Source organism: Melospiza georgiana, chromosome 2 (assembly GCF_028018845.1).
Source record: "Melospiza georgiana isolate bMelGeo1 chromosome 2, bMelGeo1.pri, whole genome shotgun sequence".
NCBI classification, from domain to species: domain Eukaryota; kingdom Metazoa; phylum Chordata; class Aves; order Passeriformes; family Passerellidae; genus Melospiza; species Melospiza georgiana.
In genome coordinates, this window is record NC_080431.1 from 22,915,138 (window position 1) to 22,930,559 (window position 15,422).

At 42.1% G+C, this 15,422-nt stretch overlaps 1 protein-coding gene across 1 annotated transcript in view; it reads left to right on the top strand.

The window, feature by feature from the left end:
* AFF3 (ALF transcription elongation factor 3) overlaps positions 1 to 15,422 on the top strand; it is a 316,925-nt gene that overhangs the window by 274,972 nt on the left and 26,531 nt on the right. Inside the window, exons 11-14 of the mRNA XM_058019201.1 lie at positions 3,813 to 4,841; positions 6,097 to 6,221; positions 9,685 to 9,886; positions 12,416 to 12,543. Of these exons, the coding sequence (XP_057875184.1) occupies positions 3,813 to 4,841; positions 6,097 to 6,221; positions 9,685 to 9,886; positions 12,416 to 12,543 (1,484 nt within the window). The remainder of the gene's footprint in view (positions 1 to 3,812; positions 4,842 to 6,096; positions 6,222 to 9,684; positions 9,887 to 12,415; positions 12,544 to 15,422) is intronic.

The following is a 15,422-nucleotide window of genomic DNA, read 5'->3' on the forward strand; positions in this document are numbered from 1 at the left end:
GATGCTATTGTAACCTTTGCAAACAGGATTCATGTGTTCTGGCTGTCCTGCAGATTATTATTGACAAAGACTGCAAACTACACTCTCCCTTCCCTCCAGAAAACTCTTTGTGCCAAGAACCACCTCTTAGAGTATATGTATGCTGTGCCTAACACATGGGAATGCCCAGTTCTAATTTGTTAAAGCACCATCAGCAGTGATAATAGCAGCAATATAATCCAATAGTAATAATAATCATCATCACCATTGTCTTCTTCATCATCATTGCTGTCTGTGCCTTGAACATAATGAGAAAGCACCACATTTGTAAGGGCATTGCCCTGAGTGAAGTATTTGATAACAGGGCAGCACAAGCAAGTTACCACAAGGGTAAATTAGTACCTGGATTTATAATAGGCAGGGTAGCTTGCAGGGATGGTGGGCTAAGTCCATGCACATGTTATGGGCTCTCATATCTCTCAGTGAAAGTGGTGCTGTACTTCAAGTTTACCACATATTAGCCACGCCTTAGGTCCCTCTTTTAGAAACAAGCATAGAGGGACCCCATTACACTGGCATTGTTTAACAGCCCTTTATCCTAGAAAGTGTTTCTGGATAAGATTTTGACAAGTTTCTTTTTGGATGCATGCCATTCATGCCTCTGGTTGCACTTGCAGCCTTGAAGAGATCTGAGATATATAGACATGCTGCGTGGGAGTTATCCCACCTAAATCTGCACACTTCTCCTGTAGATACCTACATCTGCTCACCACCTCAGCCTCCCCTTTACGGTCTGTGGAGAGGAAAAGACGTTTTTAGGGCCCAGCTCATCTGGCCTATTTCATATGTCTATTTCAAGAGGGAATTTTTCGCACCCTAGAAGAGTAGTTCACTGACTGGAGAAGGAACTTGTTGACTAGCTAAGATATAGGTGTCTATGTTGTACAGATGAATCCACCCACAATATTCAAGGAAATGTATCACATCCTGTTTCTTCATGAAGCCTGGCACATGTGTATGTCTGTGGTATGTTGTTCCCTGAAAGTATCTTAGTTCTGTGAAGTTTCCTGGCTTGAGTTTTCATGCCAAACCTATATTTAATTGCAAGTCAGCTGACCAACCTATATTTAATTGCAAATCAGCTGATCACAGACTGGTATTCCTATTACCAGTGCCCATCTGCACAGCACTGGCTTTACCCCAGTTGAAAACTGCCCAGTTCTCTAAAAGGCCCTAGGGGCAGCATATTTCCATGCATCAAAACCAAGGGGCAGAGAGCATTTTGGTATCACAATACTCTGGATATATATTGATAAGTATTTATATCCTTACATGCTGCTGAAAAACTTCCAATTCAACAAGCCAACTTTTCTTCCATAGAATGGTGCGTGGAGCGGAAATTAGGGATTTTCTTTTTCTCCCACAAATAATTACAATTAGGCATGTATAATGGATGGCCAAAAATTTTCAAGTGAATTTATCCAGTCTATTTTTTCACCAGTCCTGCTATCTATTCTTGGCTGTCATGATTTGTTCTCTTGCAAGGTGCCTTCTTTTTTTTTTTTAATGTGATCTCAAAGTACAGTAATTTTCAGTTAGAACAATCAATTGAATAAATTACTTCCAAAAATGAACTGGCATCACTCATGTACACTGAGAATCTCAAATATTCAGAAATGGTATCAAGGCCCAAAATTAGTGAGGAAAGTTTTAAAATTCCAATTTTTAAAGTTTGGATTCTTTTAAGTTACCTGATAGGCTGCAGACATTTTACTTTTATCAGATGAATCTTAAAGGATTTTTTTAGCAGACAGATCTTGGGGTTTTTTTTCAGAAACCACAAGGATGTGAATTTTTATTTAACTAAACCTCAAAAGCGCACCTGAAACTCCTGACAAAACCAGTAAAGCTGGTAACACTGTTGATCCCTTTTAATAAACTTCATAGTTGGTGGATAGGTTGGTAGGACCATAGGTATTATGCCTAAATAGCAGACATACTACTCTAGCAAAGTCCTGCACAGCCAGGTGATGATGCTGCAGCATGTAATCAGTGTTTCCTGCTGGCTACTGTCATCCCTTGAAGTCTGTGAGCCACCGTTTTCAAGAACCACAAGATACATAAAGAGGCAGAATGGGATGTAACAGATGAATTTGGAAGTTTTTTTGAACTTCCAAGCAGCACTCACTCTGACCTACCCTTGCAGGCAGACGTGTATTCTTCCCCACATGCTTCTGATGTATCCCCTTTTCTGAAATACTTCTGAACAGTGGAAAGACTTCCATGTATAGTGAACCTTTTATTATATATCTAGTAAATTCAGGGTGTGCACAGTGAATGGCATCAAACATATCTGTCTGTATTTTCAACAGCAATAAAAAAAATGCTGTTCATTTTTAGTAAAGAGTTAAGGGCTGTAAAAATACAGCTTCATCCAAGAGAAATATTGACCATCCATTTTCAAGATTTACAGCTCAGAAAAGAAATTCTTCATGTAAGATATTAGGGAGTATGCTTTAAAAAACATAAATGTAAGCCAGTCCCACAAACTTCCCATAGGTCTGGGTTAGCTCAGTAATGAGTAAATTAGACACTTTAGCTAGAAGGAATATTTTTATCATATGAATTCCAATGTCTAATTTTTTTGCTTATTTTAGGAGCCTTTGCTCCTTGTAGAGTGCATACAATCCTCAGTGGGTGATTCTGAAGGCGCCCTTGGCTGTACAAGAAACTTGTGTTGCCCTCAGGCATCTACTTTAAACAAGAAGTAAGATATTCTTTTAAGTTAGAGACTGTGGATATTGTCTCTTGAGCAAACTTTCTTCCAGAGCACTGATGGTTTTCACGTTCGACTCATGACACAGTTTTTGATTATTCACATGCAATGGCCTAGTGAACCAAATATTGGTTCCATCTGAGGAAATTAGGAAATTTTTCACTATGGCTTTTGTGGAGTTAGGTTATGGCTAGCCGTCTACTCCATCATCTGTTTTTTTCTGGGGTTTTTGCCTCTCCTCTTCATTTTATTACATTCAAATTACTGATTGCAAGCTCTAGAAAACAGTCACACATTGTTCTGAAATAACATTGTCTCAGCTGTGGTTAAATTTGAAATCATGATTATCCCACTTCTTCCCTGTCCTAACACCATTATGTTTTAAATGTGCTCTTATAACTTGATAGTGTTGTGACAGACATTAAAAGAAAAACTAACAGCCACACAATACTCACAAAATGAGCCCTTGACAGCACCACCACACAACAAATGTTTGTGGATTATAATGTCAATACAAGACAGGTTACATGAAGCGCCTGGTTAGCCCTCCAACTCCCTACCACACGCCACTTTGTATGCTTCTTAAATGCTTTCTGTATTTACTGCAATGGCACAGGACACACAATGCACATCCCTAGCTTTCCTGATGGCTATTCTCCCCTAGCCTCAGCTGTACCCTGCCTTGTCTTCCTCCCTTCCTATCGCCATTGCACTTTTTTCTATTTGGAAACTTGCGAGTGTCTCCCAGTAGAGCCAGTGGCAGTAGTGCTGTTGTGAATCACCCTTGGAAATGAGGCATCACAGAAGCCCTTCTCCCTGTCATCTCCAAACCCCATTCTGAAACCAAAAACATCCCCGATTGCAAGGCATGAGCTCTGTCCTGCAACGCAGGGCCAGTGCCGAGGGGTTGCCATAGGCTGGGGCGGCTCTTCTGGGTACCGAAGGAAAATCTCGGTGGTGCCCGGAGGGATGCGGGGTTTCGCTGTCCCAGAGGGATGCCGGGGTGGGGGCAGCAGGGCCACGGCACTAAGCCCTTTGCCGTCTGTTTCCCTTTCAGCCCGAGCCGCCCTCGTCCAACAAGTGGCAGCTGGACAAGTGGCTGAACAAAGTCACCCCTCACAAAGCACCCATCCTCACCCACCCCGATGGCCCGGCGCTGGAAGCCCACCCGTACTACGGCCGCGTGAAGGCAGAGCGGCAGGAAGGACAGAAGACCCCGGCTGAGGGCCCGGCCGAGCATCGCAGCGAGGAGAGCCGCGCCGCCGCCGCCGCCGGGGACGGCCCGCGGCCCAGGACCGCCAACAAAGCGCCAGGCAGCAAGGGCAGCCGGCAGAAGTCACCCCTCGCTGCCGACGGCGGGCCGCCGAGGCGGGCAGCAGGGAAGAAGGCACCGCGGCGAGCCGAGAGGAACTCCGCCGGAGACGGCGCCCCCTGCCCCAGCGCAGAGGAGCCCCCCCGGAGCCACGGCTTCCCTGAGGGCGCTGCTGGCGAGGCGCCCAGGGCCCGGCCCGGCGGCGGCGGCTGCAGAGCGGGGCACCGCCGGGAGCCCCGCTCGGCTGCAGCTGGTGAGAAGCGTCGGGCCCGAGGGCCGAGCAAAACGGCGCCCAAATCCAAGGAGTTCATCGAGACCGAGTCTTCGTCCTCATCATCCTCCTCCGACTCAGGCTCTGAGTCGGAGCGGGAGGAGCGCCCGCTGCCCAAGGTGCCAGCGGCAGCCGGGCCTGAGCCGCGGGGTGCCAAGGACGCGGGGAGCGGCACCGCCAGCAAACCCCACGGCGGCTGCAGTGCCTTTGGCTCTATTAATGCCAGGACTAGTAGTGAAATAGCAAAGGAGCTGGAGGAACAGTTTTACACCCTGGTTCCTTTCGGTAGGAATGAGCTCCTGTCTCCTCTGAAAGACAGTGATGAGGTAAAGTCGCTGTGGGTCAACATTGACTTGGCTCTTTTGTCCAGGATTCCAGAGCGTTTGCCCGAAGAACCGCTGGCCATGAGCGCCGGAGCAAACCAGGCGGCCAGCTTCCCGCAGGGTAGTAGTGCTGAACCCCCCGCAGAGAAGGGTTTACCGAAATCTAGAAGGAAACGCAAGGTGAGCTGCTGGGGAACCGATCACAGGGGTTGGGGAGCCTCCAGCAAGTGAGAGGCTAACACCGCTTGCACCCACGTCCCGTGCTCGATGGCAGCATCTTCTCCAGGCTGGCCTTTCAGAGCTGGGATTTGTCCCTGCTTCCCACGCAGGGACTGGCCAAACCCCGGAGGAAATGCCAGCCCTGAAGGTGATGGAATTCCTGGCCTCGAGGGATCACAGCTCCTTGGAGACAGCGTTGACTGCTGTGTGTGTGCCTTTGCGTGCCTTAGCGAAGGCGCTGCCTTTATAGTAGCATAATTTTGTCTCCTGAGGCATCTCTCAAAACCTGAGCATTTGGAAATGATGCTCAGGTCAGCGAAGGGACAACTGTCTGCTGCCTTGTAGTCGACACAGTACCGCTGCGTATATGGTAAAAGAAGAGGCAGCATCTTTTTTCCCTTCTGACTGTCAGCGAGAGGCAAGCCCTTCAGTGGCAGACGGGAGCCCTGGCTTTGTGAGGGATGGATTCACAGAGACCTGGGACCTGACTGGTTCTGGATCCTGGATCCTGGCTCCCTCACGCCCTGGTGGCCCCATTTCCTTTGGGGCTCTAGGTGTAGGAGTAGGACCACAGTCCATTAACTGCCCCCTCCTCAGCAGCACTGTCACCGTGCTTGGATGGGCACAGCTCTCTGCTCACATCCACCCTTCTGCCCTGCTTCTCCCACTCCCTTTCTGGGGCCAAGGGGAAAGCCCCCTCCACTCCATGGCCGAAGCTTTCTGGTCTGACCAGGCTTTCTGGCTTGTTTGTACTGATCTGCCCCCAAAAGTCATTCTGAACTGGAATCACCATCTGCTCAATTTCTGAACAGTTTTGCTGTGCAACCAATCATCCGTTGCCCTCTAAGCTACTGTATGTGTGCAGATGGATCTGTATATTTTTTGAGGACCATTTATCCAAAGCAGTCTTCCATATTGTTTTATCTTTCTTCATTTTTTTTGTCCTTCTTTTATTAGTATCTGAATTCCCTGGTTCAAGTGGGAAAGTAGTGGAAACCAAGTTTTATATTGTACCCCTTTCTTTACATGCTGCCTCTTAAATTTTGTTTTTTAAGACATGGATCAATTGTCTCTGATCCATGTTAGCTGTATACTCAAAGAAAGTATCATCATTTGTAACAAAATGACAGAAAACACCATCCCTGACTTGTTGAAATATTTTTGGATCTGTAGTAAATCCAAACCATAAAAAATTATTACTTTTTTCTTCACTCAGTGTGAGAATGAGGAAGAGTGCAGAGACATCAAGAAGACCCACTTAGAGCGAGAGAGTTCTTCACGATTAGCTGCCTCTGCCCAAAGCATCACAACAGCAAATCACTGCAATATGAATGAAAATAGGTAAGATTTTTCCTTCTTAGTTACCACTGAATCATGCAACTAGTTGCAGTTTATTGTCAGGTGTTATTTTTTTCCTTTCCTTCCTTTATTTTTTAATGATTGCATTTTATGTTGAAAAATTAACCACTGCAGTCTCTGTTCTTCTGGTTTAATGATGAAATTAGTAGCTCCTGACACATTCACGTACTTGCATTTTTGTCCTGTTGCAAAAGAAGTTGTGAGCTCAAGTGTGAGGCTCATGGAACAAGTAATTATAGTTAGAGCAGTGTGATTGTCCAAGACATATTCCCTAACACTGTGCTGTAGGCAGCAATTCACATATACAACCATCTTATAGCCCTTTCTTAGACTTTCTTTGCTTTCTTTACTTACAAGTTGCAAGCTTTAAGTCTGGCTGTATAAAAAGAATTATATATCAGCTCTGTGGAAAAGATTGAAAAAATATTCATAACAATGCCTGCAATACTCAGCTCCAGAATATATTTGAGAATCAGTATTTTTGAGATTACAAGCATTCCATTCTGTGTAATTAGTAAGTATTCCAGGAGAAGGAATTTAGGACTTTTTAAAAAGTGAGATTTTCAAAGGATATAGGGCATGAAACAAAAAATGAATATTTAGCATTTACTGGCATGGTTTATGCACACAGAGCCCTATCAATGTCAGAGCAATCACACTTGAATTTCTCTGGGGGCTTCCAGCAGTCAGACATGCACAGTTTCAGAGTTCAGCTGCATGCTGCTTGGTACATGCTGGTTATCAGTGTTTTTTTTTTTTCTGGTAGTATCAGGGTACTTCTTGGGTTGAAACTGCTACAAAATAAGAAAGAAAATATTTGTATTTATTGTAGTAGGCTTTTCTATTGTACACATCTTTGATGAGATTGAGTAATTCTTGTCATTAATACTGGAAAAAATCCCAAAGAAAACTGATATATATCGTGTTTATTCAAAAATATGCATTCAATTTCTTTGTCTTCACATGTCACATACATTTCATGAAGTGAAAACAATGCCCAGAACAGTTCCTTTCTTGTGGGTGGTTGCATGCAGACATGCTGTTCCTGTTACCCCAGTGTCATATGTTCTATGTTGCATTAATTTTCAGAGACTAGCATGGCTGTCATAGCTTGCTGTGTCACAGGGTTAATTCTGTGCCTCCTGGAAGCAAGACAACAATTTGTGTTTTTCTTGACATTATATTTAGTACTTCCAGTAGCAACTGTGTATTAAGAGGAACAAAGAGTTTCTGAAATGTACAGTTGCCTCTCAGTTCCTGCAGTTGCCTCCTGGTGTGCTCTGCTTCCAAGACCTTTCTGTGGTTTGTGCCACAGTGTAGGACATGATTTCAAATGCTGATATTCCCACAGCTGAGGAAGGGCTACTGAGGCTGTAACTAAACCAGCAGTGCAGATATCAGGACCTCCTGGTCCTCTTGCAACCAGAATCTGCTCATGCTGGCACATCTCCTCTCCAGTTACACCATGCCTCTGAGGTTCTCCTGTAAATATACTCAAAAAACTTGTTTGAAACCAAAACTCTTTCTCTTTTTCCTTTCCCTTTCCCTTTTCTTTTCTCTTTTTCTCCTCCTGTCTCTTTTACTTACCCTTTTTCTAGTTTATCTTTCTTTTTCTCTGTTTTTTCCTTCTTTTATTTTGGGGTTTTTTTAACCGAGTAGTATTATTCATCTGCCAGTAAAGCCACCCAGACAGTTTTGGCAGCACAGCTGAGGCTGGTAGCAGTGAGAGGAGCAAGACCACCTTCAGCCATAAGCATTTTCTGCTGTGGAATTACAGGCTGAGAGGCAGACTAAGATCCTGTTTGACAAGAAAGGCTGCAGGCTCAGAGATACCCCAATCTCTTGCACCTGTATCAGATCCACAGTCTGCCCATTCCCAGCAGATCACAGCTCTGACAGTCCTCTGCTGTAAGTTGTTCTGCATGGCCTCTCAGTATAAGATTTGCTGCTCACACTAAGTTTAGGTGGGCTCTACTCAGTGACCAAAGGCCATGTGTGCAGCACAAGTAGAAATTTCAGCTACTCCTCAAAGTTCAGGGCTAAGCTTTTGAGGGTTGGGTATACTTCCAAAGAGCCATGGCTTGCCTTGGATGCTTTGGGCCCACACTTTGACAGTGATGTATAAACATGGGTAGCCAAGGCATGAGTTTATGTTTGAAAAGAGGAAAAGAAATGACAGGATCAGCCTGCACATTCAACATAATGCCAAAGATGTTCTTTTTCTTAGGAGGAGGAGAGGGGCACAGTTGTCTATCTTTTACACTCGGAGTCTTGCTTTCATAAACACCAATTGGTCATTAAAGCAAAACAGTTGACATGGTGTTTTAAAGGTACTATGCCATTTGAAGCAGTAAAGGCTCTGAATTACAATTCATGGCTTCTTTTACAGCTACTTTGTAAAGACTTGCCAGATAAATGGACAAATGTATGATAAGAGCACATTTAATTAGCTCTGTTCCCTGAAATTATGTGCAGAAATGAAGTATGGTTTTTACTGTATTCTTTTTTGTGATTCCATTAAGTGTATATTGTCTGATACAGTAACTATAAAGAACTGAGAATTGTCCATAAAAAGTAATAGGCTGAATAAAGGGGAATGTGACAAGGAAAGGTATAGTATTAAAATTGTCTTCCTGACCTTAATCACAGTTTTAGTCTTAATGCCAACTATCTTCTTAAAATAACTTGCATTTTTTTTGTGTGTGTCGTTTTAAGATTTTCAGCTAAATATTTTCTTCAAATTAATGCATGTGAAGTTTATTTCTGGGCATATTTATAAGGTTTCTGACTTCCCATCCAAAACTTCTCCCAAATAAATGAAAGCTGAAAATACTGTCAGTGTTACAGCTTTCTGCTTTAGGTGATAGATCAGTTCCCATTTCTCTGTGTCTACTGTTTGCATATGTTTCCTTTTGTCTGCATTATCAGCCTATCTTTCTTTATCTTCAAAATCTGTATTAGATTAGTATAAACACTGCTACCAAAGGCTAGGCACTGAGCACAAAGACAAGCCAGTCATCTTTAAACACATTTCCTGTTTTAGTTCACATATGGTTTTATTGCCATGGCTTATAAATTGTCACCTGTAATGGTGAAATAGGGCTCCATAACCTGAACTTACACTTCAGAGCCTAATCTTCATCTCCAGCTATCCCTTAAGAAATGGTGAGCAAGTAGCCATTTATCTCTGTATTTTTTTTCAAGTACTCTGATACAGACTTTATATTAACTCCAGAATGACAATTTGCCTTGAAGGGAAAGAGAAGAAACATGATACAAATTTGTAAATGAACTCTTGGTCCCAATACTGTGAGCTCGTTTCCAGATACCAATAGACTTTATCCTGCCAGCAGGTTTTAAATTCAAAGTTTTGGTAATATATAAAACATTTACCTTTCTCAAAGCCAGCTTTGTGACACTCCATTACTGTAATTTCCATTTCCAGCTTGGCAATACCAATAAATAAAAATGAGAAAATGCTTCGGTCACCCGTCTCTCCCCTCTCTGATGCATCAAAACACAAATATTCCAACGATGATTTAACTTCCTCCAGCAGACCTAATGGCAGCAGTCTATTACCTTCAATCTCCTCCAGCAAAAAACATAAGGGTGAAATCCAGTCACAGCCACATCCTGGGGACTTCAATGTAAGTGTATGCTGTTGTTCACAATATAAAGCTTAGCAGTGTATTTTCCACTTTGTATTGCAGTCTGTGATAGTTTTGCAGTATGATATGCAAAAAAAACCAGAAAAGTTGTAATAATGAATGTTATTTTCTAAGTTCAGCTTTTCTGGTTTGGAGTTTAGCAAGGCATAGAAGAAAGAAAAGAGGGCAGGCTGTAACACAAGCAAATAGCAAAGGCTACATAAGCAAAAGGTAAAAGCTAATGGCCCAAAACGAATGGTTTTAGGCCTCCAGAGCATTGCTTAGGCATGATGCAAGCCCTCTACATTCATGGTGCATAAGGCCCCTTCTGTATAAGGGCTTGCTCAGCCACTGCCTAACCATGGGTGTGCCTGCCGACAAATTCTTCTGTCTTAGAACAAACTTCTTCAGATTCTGCTTATACCAGTGACAGCACCAGCCTCACAGCTCAGTTCCATCAGAGTTGTATTCATAACCTTATCAGAGAGTCTTGCTCACACCAAGTGTGCCCAGAGCACTCTTCCAGATAAGGCTGTACTACAACCCTGCATTGTGGCCTCTGCCTTCAGAGCACAGAGAGAGAGGAGTAGATGCTTCCTCCATTTTTGCATGAGTTCTGTGATTAGAATGCTAGAGTGAGCAGCATTAGCTCTTTTTATTGAGGAATTTCCATCTCTCTCTCATCTGATCTTTTAAAATCATATCCTACCCTCCAGCCTACAGACGCTGAGAGTAGGTGATCAAGGGCAGACTACTGTCAGCTCCTCCCCATGACACTGTTGTGCTTTGTGTGAAATACCTAGAAGAAGCAATTTGGATACCATCATCTTGGTGCCCACTGCTGTAGCATCTAGAGAAGCTGTTGAGGCACTCTGCTGCCCATGCTTCTCTCCTTGCTACAAAAGCCATTAATGTTTTTTATTCTGTATCTATCTGCTGTGTTCATTATTTGATGTAAAAGAGGCTTCAAAACCCTAAGTATTAGTGCCTAAGCAACTAGGAAAACAAGCTACCTGAATTGTAGCAGTGGCATCTTCCAGCAATTTTTGCTGTGGGGATAAGTGGTCCCCTTTTATCTGTTAAGCATATATGTTTATACTTTTTTTTTGAGAGCAGAGGAGGAAGTAGTAAATATAATCTTAATTTTGGACACATTTTCAAAAACAGGTTACCATAAATTGTGTTTTCCAAGAATATCTCACAGATTCTCTTAGTAAATTGAAAAAAACCAATTACATAAAATACTCCAGTAAAAAGTCCTTTAACATATTATAGTTATTCATTTATTTTTAATTAATTAAATGTAAAGTTTTAAACATACAAAACATAAAGTTTTAACTTGCAAAACATAAATTTAGAAGTTTATAACCCATTCAGAATTATAATTATGATTCTTCACTGGGTATCTTGAAAATAATTTAAATTCCTTCACAGGCAAATGTGCTGGAAATCAAAAGTAAAAGGTGATTGCTTTATGATCCACACCCTTAGCAAATGCATTTCACTAAGATTTTCTGCATAGCCCAGCAATGCACCATTTGGTCAACATTTAACAACCTTTGCAATAAAATTCTTATGTATCTGGTTATTCATCTGAAAACTTTAGCCTGATGAGCTGATCTGGATGTGCCATATAGAAGATGAGAGCTCACGAACTATAAATGTTAAACTTAGCTTTGTTTTATCCCATCTTTCCATCCTTCATCCAACTGGCAGGCCCAAGTGGTCCTTAAATACCTGTGAGAAGCTGCAAGCAAAGTTTGCCCACACTGGGCATTTATCCATTTGAGCTTTTTCCCCATGTGTCCCTGGTGCCTTTCTGCCTCTCACCTGACATTGGAACAGCATTTTTTGGCAGTGGTTATCAACCCAAAACCACCTGGCGCCCTCTGTTTTGCTCCATACCAGTGCACAGTAGCCCCCACAGCAGGTCATGGTGGGATGAAGGTGCTCAGGAGGCCGCATGAACAACAGGGCTGCAGCTGGGGGACTGCATGAGACCCTGCCAAAGACATGTGCTTCCACTGCAGCACAGAGAAGTGACCTTTCAAGCTGATCAGGGAGCTCTGGAGCACAAAGAAACCTGGACTACAAATTCATCCAGCACGGGCACATACCAGTGTACTGTGAAACAAGTCAAACATTGGCCGTGCTCTCCTAAGCAAGGCACAATGCTTGGTTGGAAGCTGAAGGCCAGAGGTATAACTTAATCTTCTAAATGACAACAGATCTATTCTTTAATAATTTCACTTACTATATTTCAGAGTATTTTGATAGTTACTAATATTTTAGCTCAGTTTCTGCTGTATGTCATATTGAAACTCAAACCCTTTACAAAGTGCTCTGAGCAGTATCTGTGAATTTGTGGCCATCAATGTCAGGACACTTACACATACTCCCCGCTGAAATAGCAGGAAAGTTAACTTCCAATTTACAACACAATGCAAAGACTCTCTGGTTTTTGTTACTTGGGTTTTTTTTAAGTTATTAGCCAATTCCTAAATGTGTTATCTACTGTTTGTTGTCTAGAAAGCAATTCACATCAATTCAGAAAATGTTCTTCTCTGCAATAAGCCACAGTTCCAAACAGAGCCTTGGTCACCTCTGTCCACCACACCCAGGGACTGCAGAAGAACAAAGCTTATCTTTGATGATATGTGAGTATATATGACTTTAAAATAAAGAAAACAATAGCATTTAAAGAGAGAAAAATATAATTTGTCCAACAGGAACTGAGACATTGCATGCAGTATTATAGTAATACTGTACATTGAGAAATGAATGAGAAATACTATATGAATTATAATTAATTTTTCATCATAAATTAGGTTTCTAAGCACAGAATAGTAGAATGCATAGAATCATGGAATCATAGTATGACATAGTATGATTTGAGTTTAAAGGTACCTTAGAGATCACTGAGTGCCAATTCACTCCTTGGGAAGGGCTGCCCCCAACTAGACCAGGTTGCTCAAAGCCCCGCTCAGCCTGTCCTGGAACACTTACAGTATGGGTAACTCCACAACTTCTCTAGGAAATCTATTGCCATACTTCACCTCACAGTAAAAAATTTCTTCCTAGCAGCTAAACCTACCATCTTTCAGTTTTGAGTCACTTCCACTTGTCCTGTCAAAAGCCCTTGTCAAAAGTCCCTGAGCATCAGGGAGCAGTGAGGAGTGGCTATTGCCTAAAGGACAGGGAGCCAAGAGCCAGGATGCAGATTGCAGCTGGCAGGGATCCAGTCCCACAACACCCAAGACAAGTGAGAGACCAAGCCTGAGGTTAGAGTCATCCCTGAGCCTTGGCAGCTGCTGCTGTCGTGGCTACTTCTGCTCAGCTAAAGGTATCACAAAGGCAGGGGGAACAGGAAGCAGCAAGGGTTAGCATGGGTGTCTGGAGGGATACCTGGCCCTCCCCACTTCCACTTCATTCTTCACATATCCCTTGCTCTTGCTGTCCTCCTCTTAAAATAATCTAAGCTTCTAACTGTCCTTATTTTTGGTAAATTAAAAAAGCTGGTTTGTCCCCAAGGTCATTTAGGACATAGTATTATTTAGTGAATATAGTGGTGAAACTGAAGGTTGAAATCCTAGTATCTAGAATTCCCAGATCCTTTTTGACTGGTATGGCCTGCACATACTGATATTTGGTTTTGGGTAGTGTAGAAGAGGTTCTGTTCAAGGTATGCCTCAAACTGCCTCAAAAGCTCTGAGCTGTGTGACATTGACATATTTTTCATATGTCCAGACATTCACCCTGACATCTCAAACTCCTTTATACCAAAGGAAACCCTGGGATAACAAACAACCTGGTTTCCTTAGGAACTGCTTTCTACCAAAATTGTGATTATTATTATTATTATTATTACTGTTGTTGTTATGCTTGTTCACACTATATGGTCTCAATGCTAACTAGCAAGACAGCAGCCTCTCATAAAAAGAAACCTTGTTTCCTACTATAAGGTATAAATTCCTGTGGACTTCAAAAGGATATGGTCAAGAAAAGAGGACTAGTGAGATTAATTTTTGTGTATATTCATGGCAGTCGTAAGCAGATGTAAGCTGAATAAATGGAATCAGTTTTTCCACCTCTTTTGGAGAAAACTCCCCTGTGTATACATCCTTATTCACCCTCTTTCTCTACCTCCCTCCATGTTTTTAACTCTTGGTATACTTTTTCAACAATCTCCATTGAGGAAACATGAAACTGTTTATAAGTACTACCTAACTCTTTGTATCTCTTAAAATCTCTGTCATCTATAATTTACTTGCAACTGCTCAATTTTTTCTGCAGTTTAAACAAATACATACAAGGCAGAAAAGTGTCAGAGTGTCTGATAAAAGTCAAATTTGGAGGACGTACTCATCTCTGGATTAGAAAAAACATAGAAACAGTTACAACAAAGCTATTGTGTCTTCATCTGATTTTCCCTCAAGCTGCCAACAAACAAACAGAAAAAAAGCAGGGGGGAATGGTTTGTTTTGTTTTTCCCCTAGGATATAGTCATAGGAGATCTGCTTTGGTCACCATCTCTATCATTTGAGGCTTTTATCACCAGCTTTCTCCATTAGTGTTACAAGTGATTCTTCTGGCAAGCATCTCCAATAAAACTGTTTCATCTTTTCAGAGAGAGACACAATTAAACTGTTCATGTGTAGTGCCTTCCATGTAGAATATCCCCAAGCAACTTGTAGACCACTAAAACAAAGTCTAAAAAGGCAAAAAAGATAAAACACAGATGCAAATATGTCCTAATTTGGCCTTAAAAGCCAGAAACAGTTAAATGCCAGTTGTGCTAGCTAGAGGAGGGAGCTTGTCAAGTACTACAGCTGTCATCCACAACTTGTAGCTGGGATACACCACCAAAATACCAGCTACACTGGATCTTCTTTCTGAAATTCCTGTGCAGGGGAGTCACTGAAATGTAGCAGATTAGACTGGCTGCAAATGTTAAATGTCAACAAATTTGACTCACATGTTAGAAGGATCAAATTAAATATGGCAGCCAGCGCCTTTCAAATGTGTATATCACCACACCAGAGGATTTGAAGGAATGCAATACAGTAGGTCTAAATTATGTAGTAATCCTAATGGCAGCATTTGTCCTAAATGATGCCTATGAAGTATTTCATCTCATAATCCATGAAGTTCTGAATTACTGTAATCCAGCCATGGCTTTAAGGTCTTAATTTTAATCAGACTCTAAAGTTTTAAAGAGACTAAATCCCTTGTATTTGATTTAAAACAACAACTAATTTTTTTGACCAGTCAGTGTCTCTTTACTGTATTCTCAATTTATTTTCTCCAGATCATTGACAACAGCTGTCACTAGCAATAAATTGGAGCACAAGTAGGTCAGTAAAAAGTATATCTTGCTTGGCAGAGTGCTGTATACACATACACTGCAGTATAACAGTAAATATAGCTAACAGTCTTCAAAAGACAGGCAAAAGTCTCCTTCCCCTGGTTTGCCATAGTTTGCTGGTGAATCTGAATATACTTAGAGGTACCCAGCATGCCACGTGTCAATGACATC